At 38.0% G+C, this 27,988-nt stretch overlaps 2 protein-coding genes across 2 annotated transcripts in view; both read left to right on the top strand.

Annotated features, from left to right (window-relative positions):
• Nucleotides 1–15,271: 15,271 nt before the first annotated feature.
• Nucleotides 15,272–16,231, top strand: LOC122736166 (olfactory receptor 13C7-like). Its single transcript, XM_043978239.1, has one exon. The coding sequence runs from the start codon at nt 15,272–15,274 to the stop codon at nt 16,229–16,231; it is 960 nt and encodes a 319-aa protein (XP_043834174.1).
• Nucleotides 16,232–21,998: 5,767 nt separating this feature from the next.
• TBC1D2 (TBC1 domain family member 2) overlaps nt 21,999–27,988 on the top strand; it is a 62,148-nt gene continuing 56,158 nt past the window's right edge. The window contains 3 exon segments of the mRNA XM_043978238.1: nt 21,999–22,035; nt 22,038–22,480; nt 25,554–25,701. Coding sequence (XP_043834173.1) covers nt 21,999–22,035; nt 22,038–22,480; nt 25,554–25,701 — 628 coding nt within the window.

The following is a 27,988-nucleotide window of genomic DNA, read 5'->3' as shown; positions in this document are numbered from 1 at the left end:
TAAAAAAGAATGGTTTATTACTCTGGATTCTTATACATGATAGAAAAGAAAAAATACAAGTGAACAAATGGAAATAAATGAAGGAATAGATCAGACCATCTACATCACTAGATTTGTTCTCCTGAGAATTTCTTTCTATCCAAGACATGAGAAAATTTTCTTTGTGCTAATCACAGTGATGTACTTGATAATCTGATAATCTTTTTGAGCAAAGTGGCCTTATCACTGTAACTATCTATGACCCCCCCCCAACCTGCCCACACACCCATGTATTTCTGCTCACCTAACTACAGTCACTATACTCTTTGGAACCTGCCCAGGAAAACATAAACCAGAGTGACCTTCAGCAAAGGTGAGACAAAGTTTGGTCACTAGGTGGCGCCTCAGAGCTTTTTCCTTATTGTGTAAATCCATTGGGGGGGGGGGGGGGACTAGACAACTAAACACTGACCCAGAAAGCTAAGGAAGAGAATTTACTAGGCACTTTCTCAGAATTTTTAGCCAGCAGGCACATTATCAAACACCCAGAGTAAGCTTGGGAATTGCCAGGACTGATATCCTTTTTTAGTAAATAGGTTTGGGTCTAAGTCTCACCTGGTGGTTAAAACATTAATAAAATACAAAAAGGTTTATAAAGTGGTGTCCTCATGACATTATCATCCACATTTTGTGAATAATCATAAAGTTGAGCATTTATTAAGTGCTTACTATGTGCCAGGCACTGTACTAAGTGCCAGGGATACAAAGAAAGGCAAAAACATGATTTCTTCCCTCTGAGGGGGAAATGCTCACTCTGAGGGGAGTTATTTGTCCATTTCACTGACCCAGGATTGAGCATCAGGTCTCCTGATTCCAAACACAGTGCCCTTTCCACTACATCCTATGGCAATGTTAGGTGCTTGCTACTTCCAGAACTTTCTATCTCTCTTCTTAAAGAAAAGATACTACAACCTCTTCCTTCCTAGTTGTAGCATTTTTAGCCCTTCTCATTGTGGTGAGTATTTTGTATTATTTATGTATCACTATGAAACGAGAATGATCAGTCAATGCTTTTCCTTTTGTCATTTCTTTTTTGGAAAAGACAAATTTTTCAAGCCGGTAAGATTTGGTTTTATTGCTAACTGATTTAGTTAGCAATTTCTCTCCTATGATTTTTCTGAGCATCCCTACTGCCATTCTTCTTGTATTGTAACCATATGGCAGCTAGATAGCATAATCAATCAGTCAGTCAATAAATTGTGTATAGAGTGCTAGACTTAGGCAAATCACAACTTCTTTCTGTCTCAGTTTCCTAATCTATAAAACTGAGCTAATAACACCTACCTCCCAGAGTTATGAGGTAAAAACAAGAATATGTGCATATATAAGATACTTTGAAAATTTTAAAGTGCTATATAAATGTTAGGTATTATTATTATTACTCTCTGTGGTATTTGTATTGGTGCATACAAATAGGTGGTTTTCTCCCTACAACTTCCTTTTTAGTTTACAACATTTTGGTTAAAATTGCAGGACTCCAGATAAATACATTTTTACCAACCTGTTTCATGTACTTCCTTCATTGGTCAAAAGCCCACCCAAAGAGAAAAAAGGAACTACTTATTTGGGGACATCTTCTGGAAATGTAACAATGTGGAAATCCCCCAACCACCTAATGATCTAATATTAGAAAGTTCCCAACACCTGTGCAAAGATATAATAAAGCAGATGGTCTCATCCACTGTTATAATTACTACTTGCTGAACTTCAATAAGAAACCCTACAGTTTTATCTAAAAGGATTACTTTCACACTCATAAAATTCTCTTCCCCTTGTCTCCTACCCTTGAAGAGGGAACTTTTTCTTATTGTGACAATAAATCTTTCCACTTTTGTTCCAAATAATCTCCTTTTCTTCATTAACTAATGCATTTCTTTCTCTATCTTTCCCTCCCCAGTGAGATGCTTTACTTATCTTGAGTTGCTGAAGAATGATGCTTATTTCTTGTTTACTCTAAGTAGGACTGAAAGATTATAATAGCCTAATCTCTACATGAGTAATTTGAATTTACTATAAGTGTATAACATGTTACTAAATCTCTTTACTTATTGTATGGGAGGGGGAAGGAGGGATAAAATTTGGAACTCAAAAATTTAAATAAAAAATGTTTATTATTTTTTAAATCTATTTTTAAATAAATAAATATCTCTCTTCACTTTCAGTTTAATTTTCTATCCTTTTACCCACAGTGATGGGATAGATGATGTCCTTCGACAATACCCAACACCATGTTGTGGCAGACAGTCTTCTTAACCAGCTACTCATCTCCAAAATCTGCAAATTTTGGTAGTAAACTGCCTAGAACTTAATGAAGCATTTGGTAATAGAAAAAAACAATTAAATTAAATAAAGAATATAGAAATAAAAACAAATGTGTAGGATAGTAATATTTGTTAAAACTCAAATAATAAAACTTTAAAGAAAATAAATCATCTTCAATAAAAAAACTTTTGGAAAATTTGGATACCAATTGGCTCAAAATCAATGTTTACATATACCTCAAAGCATTTACTGTAATAAATTATAATTGGATCAATAATCTGAAGCCTGGCTCCTTAAACTGTGGGAATTGACTCCATATGGTCATAAAAAAATTGACAATAATCAAAGATTATATATACCTATTTTATACTCTATATACCTATAGACCTCAGGTCATGTAAAAATTTCTCAAATGAAAATGGGTCATGAGTGGTAAAAGTTTAAGAAGTCCTAATCTAAAGTATTTTCTTGATCATTTTAATATTGGCAGAAAGGACATAATATATTTTTCTTAATTTCAAGGAGTAAAACATTGTTGAATGGGAAGAAATTATTCAAGATCGATACATTCAGGTATATCAAAAGACAAATATTTTGTCTATAAAAATCTAACTGAAAACAAAAAAAAAAGAAAAGAAAAAGAAAAATTTTTGAGGTAATTTGATTCTGCCACATAGATTCTATAGGAAACTGATACAACTTCATAATACTAAGGCTTATCCCCCCAATGGATAAATTGTCAGTTTTCTGAACAGATAATTTTCAAAAGAGATGGCACAGATTGCAAGAAATCAATTTACTTATATTCTGAGGGGAGAGAGAGAAAAGGAAGAAGGAGGGGAGGGGTAGGCAAAAAGAAAGGGAAGGAGAAGGAAAACAACAGAGCCACAGTACCCATTGGGATAGTAGCAGAAACAACATCTAGTAGGAAAAAGGTCCAGAGGAGCAGGACCACATCACAAACCCCAGAACATTTAAAGTTGTGCTTCAAAGGGTTAGTATATCTTGCCACTGGACCCAAATGGCTCCAAGGGAGAGAGTGAGTTGGTGACCTTACACAGCCCAGACTCATTTCAATCCAATTCACTGCAAGTCATGACAATCCCTTTATGATGTCATGATCCTTTTCAAGAAAGAAGTACAAACAATTCCCTTGTACATCTACTTTTCCCATTGATAGTGTTTATATATGTGGGACAGTGGGACCTTGGGCTGGGTAAGCAGGAGAGGGCAGGGAATGTTTTATTGCTACTTTTCTTACCATGCTATTTTATTAAATGTCTTCTTTGAGAAAATGGTGTCCTCTAGTTGACTAATAAAAGTTAAAAAAATTATTGGAGAGTTATGAGCTAAGGCTTTGAGTGGACACAAGAATAAGGTAGCTAAGTGGTAAAGTGAATAAAGCACTGGTCCCTGGATTCAGAAAGATCTGAGTTCAAATCCAGCTTCAGACATTTCCTTGCTGTGTGATCCTGGGCAACTAAATTAATTTCTCTAAGCCTTAGTTTCCTCATTTGTAAAATGGGGATAATAATAGCATCTACCTCCCAAGGTCCATGTGAAGACACAATGAGTTAATTTTCATAAAGTGCTTTGCCATCCTTGAAGCACTATATAAATGCTAGCAAGCAATTATTCTTATTACTCTTAAAACGTAGAATTAGGTTGATGGTATCCTGGAGAGAAAAGAACTAAAACTGAAACCCTCTGGAGCTGCAGCTTTGTTCACAGTGACAAAAAGTTACAGGACAATGATCCTGCCAAACTGAAGTTCTCCCTCCATCATCTGAATTTAGAGCGTGGTATGGAAAGTATAGTTTGGGAAATGGATGGTGAAATGCAGAGCCTGACTTTGTATAATTTATTCAGCAAATATCCATAGATGTTTTTGTTACAACCAATGTTTTTCAGGGAATTTAATTGTGAGTTTATGATTGTCTGCTCTGTTAAAAACAAAATTTATCAATTAAAAAGTATTATCCCCTTTTAAGAGATGGGGAAATAGAGGTTAGTTGATAATCTGCTAGTTAAATTTCAATTCAAAGATTCCACCTTTCCTGTCATGCTCAGAGTACTTTCCACTGTCCTCACTTGAGAGAACTCAACAAGTTGTATAATTCACCCCGTTTCTTTCATGCCACAAGGTTGTCTGACATGACCTTGAGTGATTTCAGTGAAAGAGATACCAAGTCTTTTTTTTTTTTTTTTTTGAGCCAAAATTAAATAACTTGCCCAGGATTACACAGCTAGTAAGTGTCTGAGGCCACATTTGAACTGAGGTCCTCCTGACTCCAGGACCATTCCTCTATCCACCTAGCGGCCCCTAGAGATACCAAATCTTCCCAAAATATCCTACATAAATGTCTGATTCCCACTTTTCTAGATTATTTCCAGATCGATAATCATAAGAAGCTAGAGGTTCCTTGTCTGTAAAAAAAAAAAAATCCATCTCCTTTTTATCTACTTGCAGTTTTCACTAAATCAACAAACATCAAGGTTTCTACCCTAACTATAGTCCCTGGAAGTAGAGAAGAGGGAAGATAGAGAGTATAGATAAAATATGATCGCTACTCTCAAGAAATATATTGTCTAGGATAGAACAGTTAAAAAGAACACCATACAAAACATTGTAGCAGCACCAAGAAAGCAGGGGCAAGTACTTGTTATAAATCTTACAATGTCTATTTGGCTGGGTTCTCTTGGTCATGGTATAGTTTTTCCTGGTATGTGAAACTGACTTGTGCCTGATCCTTTATCTCATCTTGTCCACTGCTCTGATTGACCTGTTTGATCCTCAGATCTGATTTTGACATTCAGAACATCATTTTCTGTTTCCTCTTCAACATCCAGATTCCTAGCACTAAGAGCAATATTCTATGTTACTGGGATCACAGTTTCCTCCCTGTTCCTGACTACCTGTCGACCATTACAGGCAAGCACACATTACACACCAAAGTCTGACCCAAGTCTCTGGCATCATCAATTAATCTCTGACAACGCCTCTCCTCGTCATCATGTCAAATAAACCTCATTGCTGTTTCTTCAACACCTATGTATTTGTTTTATAAAACAACACTGTGTGCTTAGCAAAATGCTTGGTACATAGTAAGTACTTAATAAATCCTTGTTGATTTTTATGTATGTCTTCATTAAAGCATGTGCAATAAGATATCAGTGTTATCTGAATTATGGAATATTTAAAAATAAATATACCTTTGTTTATTTCCAATAATGTATGTAAACAACTAGTATATGACCAAGAAGTTGCCAAATAAGCATAAGGTTGACCCTCTTTTAACTAGTAAATGAGGATTATTTGCTTTCACATTCAAATGGATATCATTAAGCTGATGGGAAAAGGAAACACACTCTATTAAATGTGTTGATTATTTCCTTCCTCTATCCCCCCTCCCCCCAAATACTCTTTCATAGGCTACAAATAAAGATGTTTACTAATTTGCAATTTGTGATAATTTATACAGGACCTAGGAGAAGTTTCCAGTAATGCTCTTAAGAGGTTTATCAGAGTTACACAACTTAACAAATTTAACTATACTAACATAATTCTAATTGGATCTTTGGGGCATTATCCCAGAAGCATAAAAAGTTCCTAAACTTTATACAATTCAATTTTGAAACTTTAAATCACTTCAGGGACCAAAAACAGTCCCAAAAAACAAGGAAAGATTTAAATTGGCTTTTGTATTCAGTGGTTGATCCTTTGATGATTGCATCTTGAAATATGGAATGAAATTATACATTGAGAAGAGTTGCACTTGAAGCCTTAACAATTCCATGGGACAATCCCTTATTTGAGCATTTATAGATCCAATATTATTATTTCTGCCATGTAGCAGATTAGCAAACTTTAATCTTTCTCTAGTTATTTCACTGATAAAGGTAAGTGGGGATTCAAAGTAATAGGAATTAGAAATTCTCAATTAATTCAGTCATATTTCTAATATTCTATTCAGGCACAATTAACCTATGTGAAGAACACAAATAAGAAAAGTCCAGTGAATTAAGACGTCACATCTGAAAGTCTAGGGTACGTACCCAGGCATCCAGAAAGTGGTTCACAGTATGAAGAGAGAAATACGTAATTACTTAGTCTTTCTATAGAAACAGGCTTTTTTTTCATCTACTATAGCCATCTCAAGTCTTGGATATGATGTTCAAATTATTTTTTAATCTATTAAAAGGTATTGCACCAATGATTATAGATTCAGTTGACAGACAACAACTTAAGGTGCTACATAAATGATATCATTATCATTACTTTTATTGTTGTTATTATGATATTACCTCTGTGGCACTGTTTTTGGAGGACAGGTTCTTTGTGGTCTCCAGCAGTGATGCAAATGTGGAGAATCAAGAAAATTATTCCAGTCTTGGGTGCTGTATGCTGTTTTTGCTCCATCAGTATATGTACTGATTTTTTTATTAACTCATTTTATACATCTCTGTTTTAAGGATTTATGTTTTCAGTTGTATGAATGTGGCTTCCACAATTCCAAATTAGTTGCAACCTAGTAAAGTCTTTAGAATTGCTGAGCTAAGTAATTCATTACCTTACATTCACCTTTGGGCTGAGCTCCCCACCACCACCAAATGCTCCAGCAACAGAGAGCCTGTGACCAGGCCCATGTCAGAAGTCTCTCAAGGTGCTAAAGCTAGCCAAAGCTTGTGTTCAGTCCGCATAGAATTAGAGAACTAGGTCCCCTCCCTGTCATAAAAAAGCATCTGAGTAGTATTTTGGTGGGGCATTCACTTAATAAAAATAAAAAAGAAAGCATCAGGAATAAGAAAGTTATATCTTTTTTAAACGGTGAAGTCCATGATAACATACACCAAAAAAACCCATCTGCAGCACTAAAGAATAGTCAATATGGTTTCCCATGTTCAAGTCTATGCATGTTCCAAACCATCCTTCACATAGCTACAGTGATTTTCCTAAAGTGCAATTCTGACTATATCACTGCCCTACTCAATAAACTCCAATAATTCCCTATTACCTCTAAGATCAATGATAAAATCATCCATTTGCAGTTAAAGCTCTTCACAACCTAATCCTTTCCAGCTTTATTATGCATTACTGTATCCACATACTCTATAGTCTGGACAAACTGACCTTCTTTCTGTTCCTCACAAATGACATTCCATCTTTCATTTCCATGCCTTTGTACTTAAGTGTCTGCCAAGCCTAGTATTATCTCCTACTTCACCTCTGCCTCTTGGAATCCCTGGTTCCCTTCAAGACTCATCTCAGGTGCCACCTTTTGCATGCCACCTTTTCTGCCCTGTCTCCCACCCAATACCATCTGTCAATGCCTTCCCTACCACAAGTTACCTTTCTGTTTTGTTTTGGTTTTTATGGGTTGTTTATACCAATATATGTGTGTCTTGTCTCTAGCATCAGAATGTAAGCTCCTTAAAGAAAGGGACTGTTTCACTTTTGTATTTCTATCCCCTGTGACAAATGTAGTACCTGGTACATAGTAGGCACTTCACAAATGCATGTTAATTGATTTATTGACATGGGATTTTCAGCTATATTTAAAACAATAGTGACTATACTGAATAGGTATGAAACATACTCCTGAGCTGCTGAACCAGATTAAAATGTAACTGGAAAATATCTAACAAAATAAATAAAAATATAATAAAACATAGACATCACATTTTAAAATTAAGTCACTATGAAGCCCGTAGAGATCCTTATATATAGATTAATGGCTGGTTCTATTTATAGAGTTTGACAGCACTGCTCTACTGTACAACTTGTTTATTTGCATAGAAATATCAATCATTCCAAAGAATAATTTTGCCTAGTTAGGTATGGTACTACACACAAAATAATTTTGTCTCTTTGGGTGTGTGATCCCTGCTCCTGGGAAAGCTGAGGCTGATGTTGATGAATCCCTTGATCTCAGAAGCTCTGAGTTGCAGTAGAGCACACTAAATCTGGCACCAATATGGTGAGTCCCAGGAAGCAGGAGGCTGACATAATTCATTACCCCTACTTTACAACTATTGAGATAGCTATATATGGACATGACCTAAGCAATAAATAAGTCTTCTGTCTTCCCAGTACAAGTATCTAAGAAATTTTGGAGAACCTTCCACAATTTGTCTCACCTCATTACCCACCTGTGTGGAATCATAAGGGCACAATAGCTCCAACAGGAAACAAGAAAACATTGATAAGAATTAAAGAATTTCTGTCATTAACTTTTCATCCCCAAATTTTTCAATGTTCTCCCTAAGACCCCAGAAAATTCATAGATATGTCTAGCACATAAAATTTTTTCAGTGGAAAAATAAAACACAGGAACAGAAACAAACAAGGAAGGCCACTTAAGAACACCATATTGAGGGGGGGAACTAAAGCAGTAAGAAATTAATAAGCACCAAAGACAAGAAATGAGTACTAAGGAGCATGTAATATTTTAACTAGTAACTGAAGGCAGCATTTTCAGAGAAAACAGCACATATAGGAAGTGAACAATTTGTTAAGAGGATGATTCCAAGAATGGGTTTCAGATTTATGAACCATAGTTTCAAATTCAGGAATAGTAGGTTCTTGGCCAGGAATGTACTATACCTAACAATGACTGATAAAATTATTTGTTTGGAGGCTTATAAATTTAGTCAAGGAATTCTAAATGGAAAAGGAAGTGAAAAGGAAAAATTGCCTGAATGTATCTCCCATACTAAATACCACAAAAATTAAATACAAGATTGAGGATAAATTATAATAAAAGCCCAGAAAATCCATTATAGAAAAAAATGCAAAAAAGGATCTAGCAACACAATTCATATCTGTATACATGAAGTATGGGGCAATAAGAAAGAAAAATTAGACATCCTAATAAAAGAATACAAATTCAAACTTGTGAGGATCCCTGCACGTTGGCCAGAAAAAGAACAAAATAGATAAAGAAGGGAGGGGCAAAGAAGGATTATATTTTAAGAAGATATGTTCATGTGAGAAAATTCAGGAATAAGGAAAAACGTGGTGGCAAAGATATGGATGAATTTTGACAGAATAAAAACCAGAAGTAATACTGTTACTACAGTATATGCAGTATAGCTGAATAGACAGAGGAAGAGGGTAAATTCAGGAAGTAGATCATAAGCCTGACACAGACAGGATATAGTTGGCTTGGAGAAGGTCAATTATCAGAAATCTTTTGGAGATCTCGTTGCCCAAAACAGAGAAGTTAATTATTTCTTAGCTTCCCTTAATGATAATGTCCTAGTTTAAAAGGTAAGTGAAATAGCATGGGAGCTGGTATCCTAACCCTGATTCTCATCAACAAGGAGAAGCAGGTTGCTGGAGTAGAAAGGATCATTAAAGGACATCTTATAATTTCTAATAGAGAAAAGAAAACCCAGGAATAGAATTGAACACACATATTTTTTGTTGTTGTTTACTCATGACCAGTTCTTTGTAGTCCTATTTGAGGTTTTCTTGGTAAAGACACAACTCATTTTATAGGTGAGGAGCTGAGGCAAACAAGGTTAAGTGACGCCCAAGGTCACAGAGCTAGTAAATGTGTGAAGCCAGATTTGAAGATGAGTCTTCCTCACTTCAAGCCTGACACTATCTACTGTACCACGTAGCTGTCCACTCAACATTTGGGAAGACTCAATTACTAGGATTCAAAGACTGCATAGGTAAGAATGTGTGGTATACAATTCTATAAGGGAAGTCCATGCAGAAAGGAAACAAAGCTTTCAAAAATGAATTTCTGATTTGACAAGGATAGACTCATATGAAATAATGGAGAGCAAAATGAGCAGAACCAAGGGAACATTATATACAATAACAGCAATATTGTTTTAAGAGCAACTCTGAGACAATTCCAAAAGACTCATGATGGAAAATGTTGTCCATATCCAGAGAAAGAACTATGGAGTCTGAATACAGATCAAAGCATACTACTTTCACTTTTTGTTTGTTTTTTGGTATTTTTCTTTCTTTTGGTTTTTCCCTTTTGTTCTTATTCTTCTTTCACAACATGATTAATGTGGAAATTTGTTTAACATGATTGTGCATGTATAACCTTAAAAAAAAGAACAACTTTGAGTGACTAAGTCATTTTGGCTTTTATAAATACCCAAATTAACTATAGAGGACATATGAAGGAAGATGCTTTCTGCAGCCAGAGAAAGAACTGATAAATAGAAGTATGGAAAGAATGATTTTACACACGTATACATATTTGACATACTTATGTCTAATGGTAATCATCTCTAGGGCAGGGGAGAAAAGAGAGAAGAAAAAAGAGGAAAAAAGAAATTCACATGATAACTTTATTATATATTTAAAAGGAATAGCAAGTTGTACATAATAGATTTAGTTTCATGTGCAATGATCTTTTTTTCTACTATGATATGGAAATGCTTGTTTTATTTCACAAATAAAATAAAAAATTTTTAAAAGAATGAATTTCTGTAGATGAAAAGACTCAATTCTGATTAGAAAGATGGAAGTTGGCAAAGAGATTTCAACTCTAGGTTAGGAAAACACCCAGATAATTAGAACTATTTAGAATGGAAGAGATTCCTTGAAAGTTGGTGGTTTTCCTTTCATTGGAAGTTTTCAAGGAAAGGCTGTATGATAGTTTGTCACATATGCTATAGAGGAGAAGATCATTCAGATTGTACTAGATTCCTGTCCCAGCTGCATCTGTCCTTCAGATTTTGCCACCCTGCCTCAGTTGACTTCTCACCATGGAACTAACCTCAGCCCCTGTATTTTTCTCATGCTAGAGCATATCCTTACACTCGTGACCCCTTTCTCCCATTGGTGAGTTCCTCTCAGAACCTTAAGGTTGCATAAGGGCCTTAAACCAGCCATTCTTCTCTTTTGTCTATTGCACTTCTGACTTTTCAGACTGTATCACCATGCCCTGATGTGGGTACCATCCCTTCTCCCCTCATTTTTAGCTTCCTTATGTGCTATTACCCTCCATTAGAATGTAAGCGCTTTGAGGCAAGAGCTGTCTTTCTTTTTACTAGTATTTGTATTTCCAGTGCTAAGCATAATGACAGTGCTTAGCACAAAGTAAATGCTTATTAAAAGCTTATTGTTGATAACCAGATGACCTCTGGGGTCCCTTCCAACTCTGAGAGTCTATGATTCTGAGATTAAAGGTATATATGTTAGTCTTTATAAGCCTGCATTATGGGTCTCCTTTAGGAACTTTTATGGGCTAAAACACTATGAGTTATCTGAAGTCTTAGATAGAAATGAGATAAAGAATCTGTGTCACAAGATGATGACCATCTGCAACCTTGACATCAGATTCACTCCTTTTTTCTCAGGCGTCCCAGTATCAAGAGATCACAGGACCCTAGAAAGTAGATATGAATCTCTGAAAGATTCAGTCTAATGGGTTCAGTAGCTGTCATCAGAATAGACACGGGCAAATGTAAGCAGTCCCTTTGCAACCAACACAATCAGATAGAGAAGAAACACATGTGAAAATGCTAAGGACTCACAATCAAAGGAGACTTCATAGAAAGAAAGCAAAATGGAGGTAAGAGCTCTTATCACTTTCTTTGTTTTAAACATGATAATCAGTCTAGGTTATTTCTTCTGCAGATAGGATAAATTCTGACTAGTATTTATTCCTTACCCAGAACAACTTTCCGTTTTTCATAGAGATTAATCCACTGAATCCATTCCTAATTGCATACAGGTATACATACTCAGGGGCTGGGAAAGAGGGAGATGCCTTTTCACTGTAAATTACTTCATTGTGCAGTTGATAAAAGAGAAGAGCCCTCTTTCTGAGTACCATATTTAGGTCCTAGAGTTTGCCATTATAACAATGCCTGTTGACTAACTGATTTAGTCTTGCATGGTGAGTTAAAAATAGTTATGTCCTTGAGACCCAGTCACATGTGAGTTAGTCAGTATTTTAGTCAGTTAACAAAAACCAATGAGTTCCTGTGATGTAGAGAGCATGTTTCTAGTCATGAGAGGTAAAATATACAAACAAAATAAGCAGTAGATGTTACCCTTTCCTTCAAGGAGTTAAAAATCATCAGTGAGTATAGAAAAGACAAATCCAAAGTGAACTATACCAGGACATATATAACTTATATTTCTGGACATCTGTAGTCTAATTTTTATATGAGGAAAGTGGCAAGCGACTTTTAGAGTGATTGAATATAGGTACAGTTAGTCTGAGAAAAGGACTGGAGGAATTGGTGAAGAACTTTAACACTGTTAATTAGAAGTTGAGATACAATTTACATTAACTTGAAGCCATCAGTGAAGGGACAGAAGCATTAACTAATACAAGGTGAACAAACTTTGCCCTAGGATGCCAAAATTAGCATGATCAGGAAGAGAGATTGTACATCTTCCCCAAAGTATTGCTCCATACCTTACAATCATCTACCACCCATGTACTATGCAGGACAAATGTCCCCTATTTCCTTTCCTGGTCCCAGGCCATGTCCCTTACCAAGGGTTCTGTCACTTGCATGCACCTATCTGGGACTAATTTTTTTTACTAGTATGCCAGAATGACTACCCTAATATCAAGGATGATTTGCATTAGGCCACCAAGACTAAGAACCCATGCAATATGGTTTACTCACAATCAGCTAGCATTGTAGGCATATACCAGCCTTCTCAGTAACAGTCTCAGGGTCTCTGTCTTTCTCTTTCCACCAATTAATTTTGCCCCAGGTACCAGAATGTCTAGTCATCACTCTGTTAAGGGGAACATCATGATAAAAGCAAAGCTAGATGAAAATATTTTTGTGCCTCCAAGATAGTTTAGAATAGGCAATATTAAGGCTGACTAAAAGGTTGTTGTATCAGAGTAGGCATAAAATGGTTAGAGCCTGAGATAGATCTAAGGTTGGAAAAATTGAGACCTGAGAGAGTGAAAGTACCATGTATGTTAATTGGGAAGGGGTGAGTGGTCAGTGTCTAAGGGAAAAAAAGAACATGCTTACCAACTCTACTTTAGACATGCTTAATTTTAGATAGTAGGAATTCATTTGCGAAATATAGTACTTAAGGGAACATAAGGATCAGGTTTGAATGATAGCTAGAGTCATTAATAACAAGGAATAGTTCAAAAATAATGAGGTTCCCAAGGTATCAAAGGTTGAGAGAGGAGGGTAGAAAGAGATTCCTGCCATAGTTAAATAAAAAGCAGTACAAGAGAAACAGAAGTGGATAGTGTCACAGGCATCTCTAGCACTTAACACTTGTTGACGACTCTTTTCTTGATATTTTTCCCTTTGTTTCTGACTTTGCTCTATGATTCTCCTCTCACGAGACAACTTCTCCATCCCCATGATTGGTTCATTGTCTTTTTCTCATATCAAGAGTATGAGTACCCTTAAGATGCTGTGCTTGGACTCTCTCTCTCTCTCTCTCTCTCTCTCTCTCTCTCTCTCTCTCTCTCTCTCTCTCTCTCTCTCTGTTCAATATGTGTATGTGTGTGTTCTTATCTATTCCCATAGCTTCAATTACCATCTCTATACAGGTGACTTTTAAATTTATATGCCTAACCCTGAGCTCTCCTTGAGTTCCAATCATATAATTCCAAGTGTCTTTTGGACACCTGAATATCCTTCTAACACTTCAAAATCAACATGTCCCAAATTGGCCTTTTCATCTTCCCAAAAATATGCCTCTCTTCCCATCTTCTTTATTTATGATGATTATACCACTATCCCTCCAGTTACTTAGGCTCAAAACCTCAGAATTATCCATAACTCTTCCATCTCACTCATACCCACAGTCACCAAATCCAGACAATTCTCCCTCCTTAATACCTCTCAAAACTGCTTTTCCACTTAGTTTGCCACCACCCTATTTTAACAACCTCCTTATTCATCTTTCTTTCTCCAGCATCTTCCATCTCTAATCTATCCTCCCCATAGCTTCCCCCAAAATCTTCCTTGTATATGTCTGACCATGTCATTTCCCTGATCAAAAATATTTAGTGGTTCTCTGTTGCCTATAGTATAAAATGCAAAATTCCTTAGCTTGGAATTTAAGACCCTACAAAATGCAGTTCCAGTTTACCTTTCTAATCCTGTTTCACTACACTAAACCCATCACATATTCTACGTTCTGTCCATATTTTTCTTTGCCCTTTCCCAACACCATACATTTATAGAGAGCATCTGCTATTCCTTGGTTCTCCTTCCACATCACTATCTATTTGAAATCCTCATCTTCCTTCAAGTCCCAACTCAAGTACCACATCCTCCATGAAAATCTATGGTACACCACCCCAACTAAAGTTATTCCTCCTATCTTTAAATTTTCTTTGATTTGATCTCCCTTTTGGCTTTATTACATTCTGTTTCACATTATATTGGTCTGTGTATTTGTCATATCTTCCCTGTTAGCTTCTTGTGGGAAAGGACTGGGTCATGAATTCCATCTCTAGAATTCATTCACTCCTCATGTCTGCTGTACAGAATATCTCCCTACAAAGCTCAGGTCAAGTGCCACTATCCTATCCTGTTCCACAAGTTGCTCCCCCAAATAACTTTTAATTCATTATATATGCACACCCATGGACATATATAGTGAATAAACATGTATATATAGATGTGTGTATGTATGTATGAATATAAAATCTACTTCTCTGGGCTCATGATGTTTCCTCCTAATAGAATATACACTCCTTGATAGCAGGTACTGTTTCATCTTTGGTTTTGTATCCCCAGCACCTATCACAATTCCTGGAATGAAGGAGGCACTTAATGAATATTAATTGATGAATGAATGAATTAATTAATTAATTAGTCATTTTTCTGCTATCTGTTGGCATAATTCTTAAAAGGGTTAGTGAAAACAGCAAATGCAGACCCAGAAATTTCAAACTTCATCCAAATATAAAGCAGTGGTGATCCTGTAATACTGAAAGAATGATATGCTTGGTACTCTGAATTCTTGCAGGTGACAAACAGGAAATAAATGGAAGGAGCAAATGAGACCACCTATGTTACAAGATTTGTTCTCCTAGGACTTTCTGCCCATCCAAAACTTGAGAAAATTTTCTTTGTGCTAATCCTAGTGATGTACTTCATAATTCTTCTGGGAAATGGTATTCTTATCATAGTAACTATCTATGACTCCCACCTGCACACACCCATGTACTTCTTCCTCGGTAATCTCTCCTTCCTGGACATTTGCTATACAACCTCTTCTGTCCCTTTAATTCTAGACAGCTTCCTCACCCCAAGGAAAACAATTTCCTTCTCTGGCTGTACAGTGCAAATGTTTCTATCCTTCGCTATGGGAGCAACTGAGTGTGTCCTCCTGAGCATGATGGCATTTGATCGCTATGTGGCCATCTGCAATCCCCTGAGATATCCCATCATCATGAGCAAAGTTGCCTATGTGCCAATGGCAATGGGATCCTGGATAGCAGGAGCTGTCAACTCAGTTGTGCAGACATCTCTTGCAATGCAATTGCCTTTTTGTGGTGACAATGTCATCAATCATTTCACTTGTGAGATTCTAGCTGTCCTCAAACTGGCCTGTGCAGATATCATAACCAATGTGATTAGCATGGTAGTGGCAAATATGATTTTTCTAGTTATGCCAGTTCTCTTCATTTTTGTTTCCTATGTTTTCATCATTTCCACCATTCTGAGGATCCCTTCTGCAGAAGGAAAACGCAAAGCTTTCTCCACCTGCTCTGCCCATTTGACTGTGGTTATTATATTCTATGGGACCATCCTCTTCATGTATGCAAAACCTAAGTCTAAAGATTCTCTTGGAGTGGATAAACAACAAATATCAGACAAACTCATCTCCCTGTTCTATGGTGTGGTGACTCCCATGCTCAACCCCTTGATCTACAGTCTGAGGAATAAGGATGTGAAAACAGCTGTGAAGAATATGTTAACTCAAAAGCTCTTCACTGAGTGAATATCATCAAATCATAGAACAAGAGAACTAGAAAGAACATTAGAGGTCATCTCATCCAACACATACCCCCTCCACCATTGTTTTTTTTTAACAGATGAAGAATTGAACCTAGAGTGAGGATTAGGGCAAAGGCTTTGGCACCTTGCCCTAAATCTTATAACTACTTTGTAGCTGGTTCTTAACTAGAACATTAAATATATTTAAAAATTCAAAATAAAAACAAGTTGCTTGCAACTAGGAGCTGTTTCATTCTTTGTCTTTGTATCCTCAGCATCTAGTACATTGCCTGACACATAGTAGGTACTTAATAAATACTTGTTAATTGATTGATTTACATCTGAAACCCCAAAAGAAAGAATTTGATATGACATATTTGCCAAAAAGTTTTCATTATGCAAAACTAGAATGTAAAATAATACCATCCTTTCAAAATTCTTTATCTTGATCACAAAATTACAGTTTTAGCACATAGCAAGTAGCATTTGTGCAAAATAGTTAGTAGCTAAAGAGCCACATGCCATCTGAATACAGATGTTTGTATTATTATTTTTAACTCTTCAATAGAATAAATAATAGTATTTTAAAATGAATTTATTTCCCTAGAATGACATTCTCTTATTAGTCATTGTCTTTTTAGGTGTTCTTCAGAAATTCTTACAATTTTTTTTCATTTACTACCTACTGATATTGAACTCTGAAATTTCAACTCCTGTAACTCATGCCTGTGAAACTTAGTCTATCAGTGCCATGCCAGAAAACTGAATCATTTCCACTCGAATTGTCTTAGGAAGATTCTGAAGATTACTTGGCAAGATAAGGTACCAGACACTAAGATCCACTCTTTTGAGCTGAAAAAACAAGCATTCAAACTCTACTGCAGAGAGAACAACTCTGAGGACCTGGCCACATATACCAAATGCCAAACTCACACTTACCCAAAAGACTATTTTATGAATAACTCACACAATGCAAGCACTCACATGATGGTAAGAAGAAACTGTACAAGGGCCATTTTGAAGAACTTTGATATCAACTGTGAGACATGGAAAATGTGGGCACAGGATCTTCCAGTCTGGAGTACCTGAATCAAAGAAGGTGCTGTATGTACTCTATGAGCAGAGCAGAATTAGTACAACAGAAACATGAGATGTGCAAATCTGGATACATCTCTGTCCCAAATGTTTAAATGCACTACTTGGGGTAGAGCCTTCCAAACTCATATTGGACTGTTCATTGACAGCTGAACACACTGTACCCTTACCTCAATATCATGTTGTTGTTTGGCATCTTTGAAAACAAAGGATGAACAATATGTGTGTATGTATGTATGTATGTGTATGTATATATTAGTATGTGTGTATGAGTGTATTATGTATGCATATACATGCCTCATCCCCCACCCTAAAACTATCATCTCACTACCAAGTGGTAGAATTTCATCATCAGTCCCCTAGAATCATGAGTGGTCATTAATCATAGTTCTTACAACTTTAAAAAGGTATTTGTCTTTACATTTATATAATATTTTATTTTTAGTTTTGCTGTGTAGGGACCAATTTTTAATTGGGGAGTGTTAGCTAGGCAGCTCACTACAATATTGGGGCAAGGAAGGAGACAGACAATCTCCCTCAAAACAGAGCAAGATTTATTTAACAAGAACAAACTTAAAAAAACACAAACAGAATCAGTAGGATTAAGGGAAAGGAAATAAAATGGGGAAAGGGAAATTATACAACCTGAACAATACCACTGTCCAGGAATCAGCTGAGAACACACAGCAGCGTCCTGTCGCCTTCCAGCTTCAAGCTAGAATGGCAAAAAACCTCCCTTCTTCCCAGCAGACCCCAGGCTGACCACACACAGCCCCCAGCCAATTGGCTGGCCACTCTGACAGTCACATGACTGCCCTCACTGGGCTTCCAATCATTATAATTTTGCCAGGCCCATGTAAGCATCAGTGAGTAGTGATGATGTGAGGTGTCAGTGCCATGGCGAAAGCTACAACTAGTGGGTGGAGGACTGTGCGGCTTGCGGAGCCCCAGGCCAGTGTGAGTGCCGAGGTTGTCGTTTTTTTAATTCTAGCCAAAAGATGGGGTCATAAAAACCTCAAATAACAATTTTTGCCACCACAAAAAGAGCTATGATAAATATTTCTGTTTATCATGGGTAAAATTTAACAAGTTAAGGTAATTTTTTGACCAAGATAACATTTATTAAAAGGAGCATGTTGCCTGTCAATAAATGAGTACATTTATTTATGCCAAAGACCCCAAACAGATTAAAAACTGCCCTTTTATAGCTTTTGAGAAATAGAAAACAAAGAACAAAACAGGTTTACAAAGCTGAGGTGAAGGAAACAACATGATTGCTTAGAAATTTCATAATGGGGTCTAGCACCAACTCCTTCCTTCCCTGTGACAAAGGAGTATTCATTGTTCAAGTCTACCTTCGAGATTACTGATAATGGCCCAGACTTTTGGACATCAAAACAGACATCCTCAAAGAATAGCTTTGTGGTAGAAAGATTTGTTTCCTTGATCCCTGGCACATAGCAGGCGCTTAATAAATGCTTGTCGATTGATTGGCTGAAGGACAGGTGTAGTTCCAGATATGGCCACAAGGTGAAAACAAAGGATACTATAATGGTACCTGTTTGAATTGACCAAATGATTCATTCAAAACAATTTTTTTATGAAATATTATACCTGACACTGTGGGGATATAGAAATATGAAACAATTCCTCTCCTTGAGGAAATTACAATCTACATTCACAGATAAGAACACATGAAATAAGTGAATGACTAAACTGTATATTTCTATAATGACCAAATCAAACATGTTTTTAATTGACCATCTATCCAAGGCATTGTGCTGAGTGTCATGGGGATACAAAGTATAAAACAAATACCTACATTCAAGGACAAGTTGTGGGGTTAAGATACAGAAAAGAAGTAAAGGAAATTTAAATATAATTTTTAGGGCTGGAAGGAACCATAAAGATTGAAACTCTCATAGTACAATCTTCTCACTTTCCTTGAGGAAAGTGAGATTCTTAAAAGGAAAGTGACTAATTCTACATCACACATAATTGGTGGAAGAGCAGATACTAGACTCCAGATCCAAACATGTTCTGGAATGTTAAGGAACTGGTAACTGCTGGAGTTTTGTATTAGTTATTTTTTGTTGTTGTTGTTCAGTTATTTCAATCATGCCCAACTCTTCATGACCCCATTTGGGGTTTTCTGGGCAAAGGCATTAGTTATTATTTTATGTCTAATCCCTCTGTTGGACAGTAAGCCCCTGGAGGGCAGGGAACATGTCATTTTTTCTTTTTTCCATTTCTAATACCTAATTTAGGATCTTACAGTTAATCTACACTTTATGTTGAAATGAACTGGAATAAGACTGGAGACATAGGTTGAAGTCTGATTATAAAGGGCCTGGAATGGCAAACTAAGAAGCTTAAACTTTATCCCTTAAATAGTGAGGAATCATCGAACAATTCTGGGCACGTTAGAGACATGGTCAGATCTGTATGTTAGGAAGATTAGTCTAGTAGCTGTATGAGTGAACTGCAGCAGAAAGAGACCAGTTGTAAATAGGAAGCTATTACAATCATGTAGGCAGGTAGTGGTCACAAAATAAATGTTTGTGTAGGGGAGTTAGTGGAGTGAAAACTCAGTAAGATAACTGTGTGACATTTCAATATTTGAAGTATCTTCCACCTCAAACTTAACAGCTAAGTGGCCCAGTGAATAGAGTGCAGGGCCTGGAGTAAAGAAGACATCTTCCTGAAGTCAAATATGGCCTCAAACACTTAGAGCAGTATGACCTTGGGCAAGTCATTTAACACTGTTTGCTCCAGTTTCCTAATCTGTAAAATGAGCTGAAGAAAACCCCAAACGGGGTCACGAAAAGTCTGACACAACTGAACAACAATCACCTCAAACGCATTGCAATATATCCATAATTTGAGTTTTCAAGAGTTACTGTGGGTCATCACCCATTAGCCAATCTGAATCTTAGTGAATAAAAGTCCTGAAAGATGATAATATTAGCTGTCATTTACAAAGTGTTTTAGTGTATAAAGTGTTTTTATATGTTATTTGAATCTCCTAAAAAACCATGTTGAAATTCACTATCCATGAGGGTAGGTACTTTGGGGACTGACACTTCCCAGATGAGGAAACTGAATCAAACACATCACTACTGCCAGAAATAAGACTTGAACCTAGGTTTTTCCTGATTCTAAAAGTTCAACACTCTTTTTGCTTTTGCAAACTCCTTGAGAAGTGATAAACCTCTCCAAACTTAGATAGGTTGGTCCTCAGACAAGAGGTCCGCAGTGTGGTTTAGAAGACAAAAAAGTAATGCTAGCCTTGACTGTGTTGAGAAGTAGTGTCCAGAAGGTGGGAGGTCTGGCTATACCCTGCCCAGATCAAACTATATCTGGAATACTATAGTCAATTCTGGGAGATCCACATTTTAGCAAAAACATTGACAAAACAGAACAAAGACATCCTGAAAGATTAGAACTAGGATCGTAAGAGGTTGGAGACCATTCCAGACAAAAAAAGGAATTTGTCCGGAGAGAAAAAAAAAAGTTAAATCAACTGGAGACCTTCCTTCAAATCCTGGGGAAGGATTTTTCAACTTGACCCACAGCGAGTAAAGAACTAGAAGCCATCCTACCAAATTGCAAAGAAACAGATCTCAGATATTTCAGATTTTCAACTCCCTTCAACCCAATGAAAACCCCTTGAGGGAAAGGTTTTGTTTTTCGTTTTATTTGTATTCCCAGCCTTAGCACGGGTTCCTGGTTTAAAGCAAAAGCTTAATAAATGTTTTGTCTCATCAGATTTGTAAATAAGGACTTCCTAACGATCAGAGCCATTCAAAAACAAAGGGGGCTCCAGTGGAAGGGGAGAGTCGCCTGGCCCTCACAGGGTCTTCAGGCCTGGATAACCCAGTCAGGGATGTCATCAGAGGGATCCGTGTTCTGATGCTGGTTGGAGTAATCCTCCTGCCCTTGCCCAACGACTCAAGACATTTTGTGAAATGGAGCATCGGCTTCTCAAAATTAGGGCTGCGGCTCAGATTACGACACTCTCCCAGACCAGTCATGGCACCCCTTCCTCAAGAGCCTGCCACGCCCGCCCGCACTAAAGGTATGTAACTCCCCAGGTCAGTCACAAGGGAAGGAATGGCAGGTGCCCACGTGGGCTCCGGAATGTTCCACACTGAGAAAGCCCCGGCCCTCCCGACGGGGCGGGGAAAGGGACAATCTTCCTTTTCTACGCTTTGTTCTCCTTAGGATTTTGAGAAAAGGTGTGGAGAATTTGGAGTCTTGAAAGGAGGGTGGGGAGAAGCACCGGTGAGCACCGCCCCCAGAGGGGGCTGGAAGAGTTAGCCTTGTTTCCCTACTCCAAGTCCGCTCCTAGAGGAGGAACCCCGCGCCAGTGGCAAAAATGGCGTAGCTGCCGGCCGGAAGAGGGCGTGGTCTGGCGCGCCTTGGGCAGGGGAGGGGCGGGGCTAGACAGTTTAGAGGCGGAGCCTCTCAGGGGGCGCGGCAGTTGGTGGAGCCTCTGTCCCAGTGCTCCCTGGGTCGGGGGTGAGGCTGGTGGTCTTGCTGTTGCAGCTCGGCTGCCCCGATCCGCCCAGGGCCCTGTCGACCTCGCGTCACATTCCAGAGCTGCGGGGTCCGCACGGGATACCCCGACCCCCTAAGTATCCACTCCCGCCGCGCGCCCCTGGGGCCAGCCGTGAATGAAGCTTGGCTCACCTGGCGGTTTGGGGGTTGCCCCTGAGCGGCGGCCGCGCCCCCTTTTGCACTAAACCCGGAGATGGAGGAGGAATCCTCGGAGGAGCCCGGGCCTCCGGCTCCCGACGAGGCTCCCCCAGATCCTAATAGCGGAGATGACCCCATCCCCGCGTCGGAGAAAGGTGCGACGTTCCCGGAGGACTCAGAGGCTCCGCTGCCCAAGCCCGGAAAAGAAGCAAAGGACGGGGCCGCCAAGAAGCTCTGCGGGTATTTGCTTAAATTCGGTGGCAAAGGGCCTATCAAGGGCTGGAAATCCCGCTGGTTCTTCTATGAGGAGAGAAAGTGCCACTTGTTTTACTCCAGGACGGCTCTGGATGCTAATCCCCTGGGGAGTATCGACCTTTCCACTGCTACCTTTGATTGCAAAGTGGAAGCCGAGGAGGGGATTTTTGAGATCAAAACTCCAAGTCGAGTTATTACCCTGAAGGTAAATGGAATTGTTGTTATTGGCTTGCCTTCAAGTCCAGGTAAAATTCCACATTCTACTGGAAGCCTGTCCCGATCCCCCTTAATTCTAGTGTTTTCCCTCTGTTTACTTATAATATATCCTATATATGGCTTGTTTTTACCTCAATCAATAAACATCTATTAAGTGCCTATTATATACGTACTTGTTTTCGAATTGTCCTCCCCATTAGCCTGAGCTCCTAGAGAAATGGGACTATCTTTTACCACTTCCTTTCTATCTCCAGCAGTTATCTAAGTGCTTGGCACTCTATAGGTGCTTAATAACCGTTTATTGACCTATCTTTGATCTGTAAAATTTGGCTTTGGGTATATAACAAAATCAATGCCATGGGTCAAACTTTTTACTTTTTGGAAAGGATTGTTAATAAGAGGACTGTGCATTTCTCTTTCCTAATTAAAAGTGAGACCTCGTGGAGATAAGAGGTGGAGATTGGAATTTTTATTCTTGTCTGCCTTCCTGCCTTTTGTCTCTACCGGAAAGGTACTTCCTGCTGAGAGTCTGTGGGGAAAGCAGAGCTCCTTAGAGCCTTTGATTTCTTTGACTGTCACTGGTAATTTGATTGTTTTCTCTTGATCTTCGCTGCTGCAGTTGTTTAATTTGCATAATGTCCCTCCTGGGAATATTCTGAGGGATATCTGTAGAAGTTTAATTTACCTACGTGACTAGGGTGTGGTGGTTTAGGGATCGGGTGCTCCTTGGGATCAAATTGATTTAGGAGGGGTTCTGATTACGAGAGCTGGGACTCTGAGCACACTCTTTAGATTGGTTATTAAATGGTACTTCAGAGTCATAGTCACTTGCATTTATAGAGGCATTTAGCTGTACAAAGTACTTTAAACTACCCTATGAGATGGCTAGTACAAACTATAATTATTCAATAAAAATCTTTATGGGTACTTCTTTCACAGATGATAACTCCTATGCATTGTAGTAATAATATAATATCGTGAAATAATAATCTTCAAAGAGAGGTGAGGGTTGAAAAATTCAGTTTCCCATTGTCAACCTTATGATAAGCCTCTTAGAAACTTTATCTTGGTCACTTCTCAGACAAGAAACTTTCAATCTGCCCCTTGGCCCTGTATTCAGTCTTTACATCTTGGTTTGGTATATGCCCAAGCTTGGGCTCTGTTGGCTTAGCTTTCAAGAATGCTGGTTCAAGTTTAATGCTAATGCCTTCCTTATATTGATTATCTCTGATTTACCCTACATACTTATTGTTTGGACCTAGTTGTTTTCATGATACCTCCCAGTTAGAAGATGAATAGTAGATACATAATAGGTGCTTATTAAAGTGCTTATTGACTAACTCACTGGCTCACTAGCATACAGTGATCAGACTTTAGAGTAGGAGCTCAAAAAATATACAGATATTATAAACAAAGCTCAGCCTATTAAATGGAGTTTGAACTTAGCTCTTTTGATTATAGGCAATACAATATCCAGGACTCTATCCAGAATGATAGTCCCACTGGGAACCCTGGTCATAGGATCATAAATTTAGAATTTAGGAGTCATCTACTCTAACCTCCCTCATTTTACAGAGGAGAAACTGAGACTCAGAGGTTAAATAATTTGCATAAGGTCACACCACAGCAGAGCCAGAGCATCCTTCGACAAATTCAAATACAATGTTCTTTCTACTTTATCCATCCATACTGCCTTGTGCTTTGTTCCAGGAACCATATTTCAGCAACCAATTCAACACACATTTAAATACCTGGCTATGTTCAAGGCCAGGGACTGACCATATATATAATTTTCCTGGTCAGAAACCTTTAGTGATTTTTCTATTGCCTATAGGATAAAATACAAAATCCTTAGCTTGGCATTTAAGGCCCTCTACATTATGACTCTCATCCACTTTTCCAGCCTTATTTCATGCTACTCCCCATCACAGACTCTTGTATTCCATTTAAACTGGTGTAGTGAAATAAGCACTTTGGAAATAGAAAACATGGACAGAAATCCCACCTCAGTGACATTTTCTGCTTGTATGACCTTAGGCAAGTCACTTAACTTCTCTGGCCCTCAGTTTCTTCCTCTGTAAAATGAAGACATTGGACTACATTGTCATAAATTCCCTTCTACCTCTAGATCTATGGTCCTATACTAGACCTCATTTCTTCACTAACACAAGCCAGTCCCCATGCACTCCTTCCTCAACTCTGCCTCTCAGGTTCATTTTCTTCTTTCAAGGTTCCAATTAGGTTCCAATTCCTCTGTGAAGCCTTCCATCATTCCTCCCCATCCCCTAAAAAACTTATTACTACTTTTTCTACTTTTCATTGTATGACATCTGTTTGTGAATACGTTAACTCCTTCCAGTAGAATGTTCTCTCATGCATGGTAGGGACTGTTTTGTTTTGCTCTTTCTGCCACTAGCAGAGTGCCTGTAGTAGGAGAGGAGAATATAGGGAAGGGAAATGGAAGGAATGCACATTTATTATATTATTATTACATATCTGGGACTCTCTGCCCCATCCCCACCTTCAGAGTGTGAATTTCAGAACTATGTGCCTTACACTGACAGAGAAAAGCTATCACTTAACCACTAGATCTTATAAGGACTATCTGAACTAAAAAGATTGTATATGGAACTAATGTTTATGTCTGAATTTTAAATTATGTGAAAGAGAAACTTTTGTATTCCTGGTAATTTCTGTATATTTTGTGTCTCACCCCACTCTTTTTAAACATAAAATATTAGTTCTGGCAATTCCTCAGTTGACTGGAACCAAACTAAGCAGAAACCCTCTATTTCATACCTGTGTGACCTTGGGCAAGTCACTTACCTTTCTGGGCCTCAATTTCCTTGTTTGTAAAAGGAAGAGTAGGACCAACTAATCTCTGAGGTCCCTTCCAAATCCAACTCTATGATTTTATGTTGGAATTTAAGTTATCCTAAAAAGAGGTAGTTACCATGCCTTTCTCCTGTCTCTTACTGCTTCCTTTAAAGAATATAGAGATAACAAGAACCAGCTTGCTTTACAGGAATCAAGTATTAAATCTAATTTTTGTAACTTCTTAGGCTGTCAACAAACAAACCATGATGTACTGGTTGCAGCAGCTTCAGTTGAAGCGTTGGGAGTATAACAACAGTCAGCCTGGAATCCTGGTCTCAGGGGACACTGATGAAGCTTTGCCTGGAAATGTCTCTCCTCTGCACATCACACTAGGTATCAAAAGATAATTTTTCTTCTGTAGTGTGCCCTTACCTTTTTACCACATTCTACAATTGGACTCTATAATTATGTTGTCATTATAAAAATACTGGGAATTAGGAGAACTCTTGGCAGCAGAAACAGTGCCTACATTTTAAGGCAAGTCAAGTCAACAAGCATTTTTTAGGTTCCTACAAAATATGCTAGGCATTGTGCTAAGCACCGGGATTTTTTGTTGTTGTTTTGTTGTTGGTGGTTTTTTTTAACACAAAAACAGCCCCTGACTTCTGGGAGGCATTCTAATGAAAGAGACAACCTGCAATAACTATGTACAAAGAAGATTGTACCGGATAATTTGGAAATAATCCAAGAAGGAAGGCACTAGCATTAAGGGAAATTAGGAAAGGCTTCTTTCAGAAGGTAGGATTTTAGCTGAAACTTGAAGGAAGCCAGGAAGCAAAGGTGAGGAAGGAAAGTGTACTAGGCATGAAGGACAGCCATTGAAATTGCACAGATTCCAGAGAATGAAAACTTGGAGGAGCAGCAAGGAGACTAATGTCACTGGATCATAATTCAATCCAAAAAACCTTGATTAATTGCCTATAATATGTCAGGCACTGTGCTAAGCTCTACAATTAATAAATAAAAAGACAGTCCCTTGTCCTCAAAGGTCTTATAATCTAATAGTGGGGAGAAAACACAGAAAAGGAGGCTGGGGGTGGGGGTAGGGTGACACATGAGGGGATATCTTGTTCCATGGAGGGTAGTGGATGCAGAGTGACATGAGTATCAATCCCATATCCCAGTCAGAGGACAGAGGGGTGGTGTCTAACAAGGCTTCTATTAGCAGCATGGAGATGAGATTAGAGGAGATGTACTTAACATGGAAGAGGCATCTTTGTGGAAACCAGGCAGAGCAGCAGATGCAGAATAGAAGGGCTCATAAAAGAAGTGTATTGTTGTTTGTCTTTCTAGGAGACAATGGCTTTGGGAGTTGATATCATGACTTGCAATGAATTGGATTTAAGTGAAGAAGGGCAAAGCAAGGTCATTAACTCACTCCTCCAGAGCCATCTGAGTCCATTGGCAAGATATAGATAAGGATGACTGGAGATGGCCCTAGATGTTTAAGGCAATTTGGATTAAGTGACTTGCCCAGGGCCACACAGCTAGTAAGTATCTGAGGTGAGATTGAACTCAGGTTCTCCCAACTTCAGTGCTGGTGCTCTATCCACTGCCATCTAGCTGCTGGGTAATATACCTGTGCTTTAGGCAGAACACTTTGGCAGCTGAGTAGAGGATGGAATTGGGGGGGGGTGGCGGGGAAGGGGCAGGTTTGAGGAAGAAAAACCAATCAGAAGGCTATTACAGTAGTCCAAATGTGCGATGATGAACACCTTCATGTGAGTGGTGGCAGCAGCATCAGAGGAGAGAAGAGACCTTATGTGAGAGATGCTACAAAAGTAGAATCAATGGGACTTACTATTGAAGTCACCCTCTAGGTTGGTGAGAGCACATCCCTTGGATATGTAATAGGTTTATTAGATAGGACAGGATCTTCTTTGTAAAATATAGCCCTGCAGCAGAGCAAAGCCAACTGGCATTTATAAGGATCAACCTATGACCTTGACCTCTTTACCACCATATTCTAGAAGTGATATAAACTTTTTCACTCTAAGAGTTGATGAATTAGAAAGGGGGAAAGAAAACATTGTTATTAACTGTTACTGATAGGCAAAGTCATAGTTCCATATATGATATTAACTTGACATTGTCAGATTGCCACTTGACTCATTGCTGTGTATTTAATTTTATCTTCCTGAGCTTTATAGCCATCTAGAGTTAATTGTGATTTTTCTCATTAGTAAATTTGTAAACCTTTTAACTAATTAGCTGGAGCTTTATCCCACCTCATGAAATATTAGTTATTTAATGAAATGAAAGAAGTCTCAAATCAATAAATATTTATTTAAGCACCTACTATGTGCAGGCACTGTGCTAAGCTCTAGGGAATACAAAGAAAGGCAAAAACTGTCCCTGCTTTCAAGGAGCTCACAATATAACAGAGGAGCTCAAAATCTAATGTAGAATCATCCTTGCCTAATAGTTATTACTCTTAATTATATATAATTAAATAAATATTAAAATTACTGCATGTATACAATTTATTAATGAATGAAAAGATCAATAGACATTTAACTACCTAGAGTGTTTTGGTTATGATCATTGTCACATATCATGACCTCTCAGACTCTTTATAACAATAGTTGACCACTCTTCACTTATTTGGAAACTCAAGTCT

The sequence above is a fragment of the Dromiciops gliroides genome, chromosome 1 (assembly GCF_019393635.1).
Source record: "Dromiciops gliroides isolate mDroGli1 chromosome 1, mDroGli1.pri, whole genome shotgun sequence".
In the NCBI taxonomy this organism is placed as follows: domain Eukaryota; kingdom Metazoa; phylum Chordata; class Mammalia; order Microbiotheria; family Microbiotheriidae; genus Dromiciops; species Dromiciops gliroides.
This window is presented reverse-complemented; position numbering and strand designations above follow the sequence as displayed.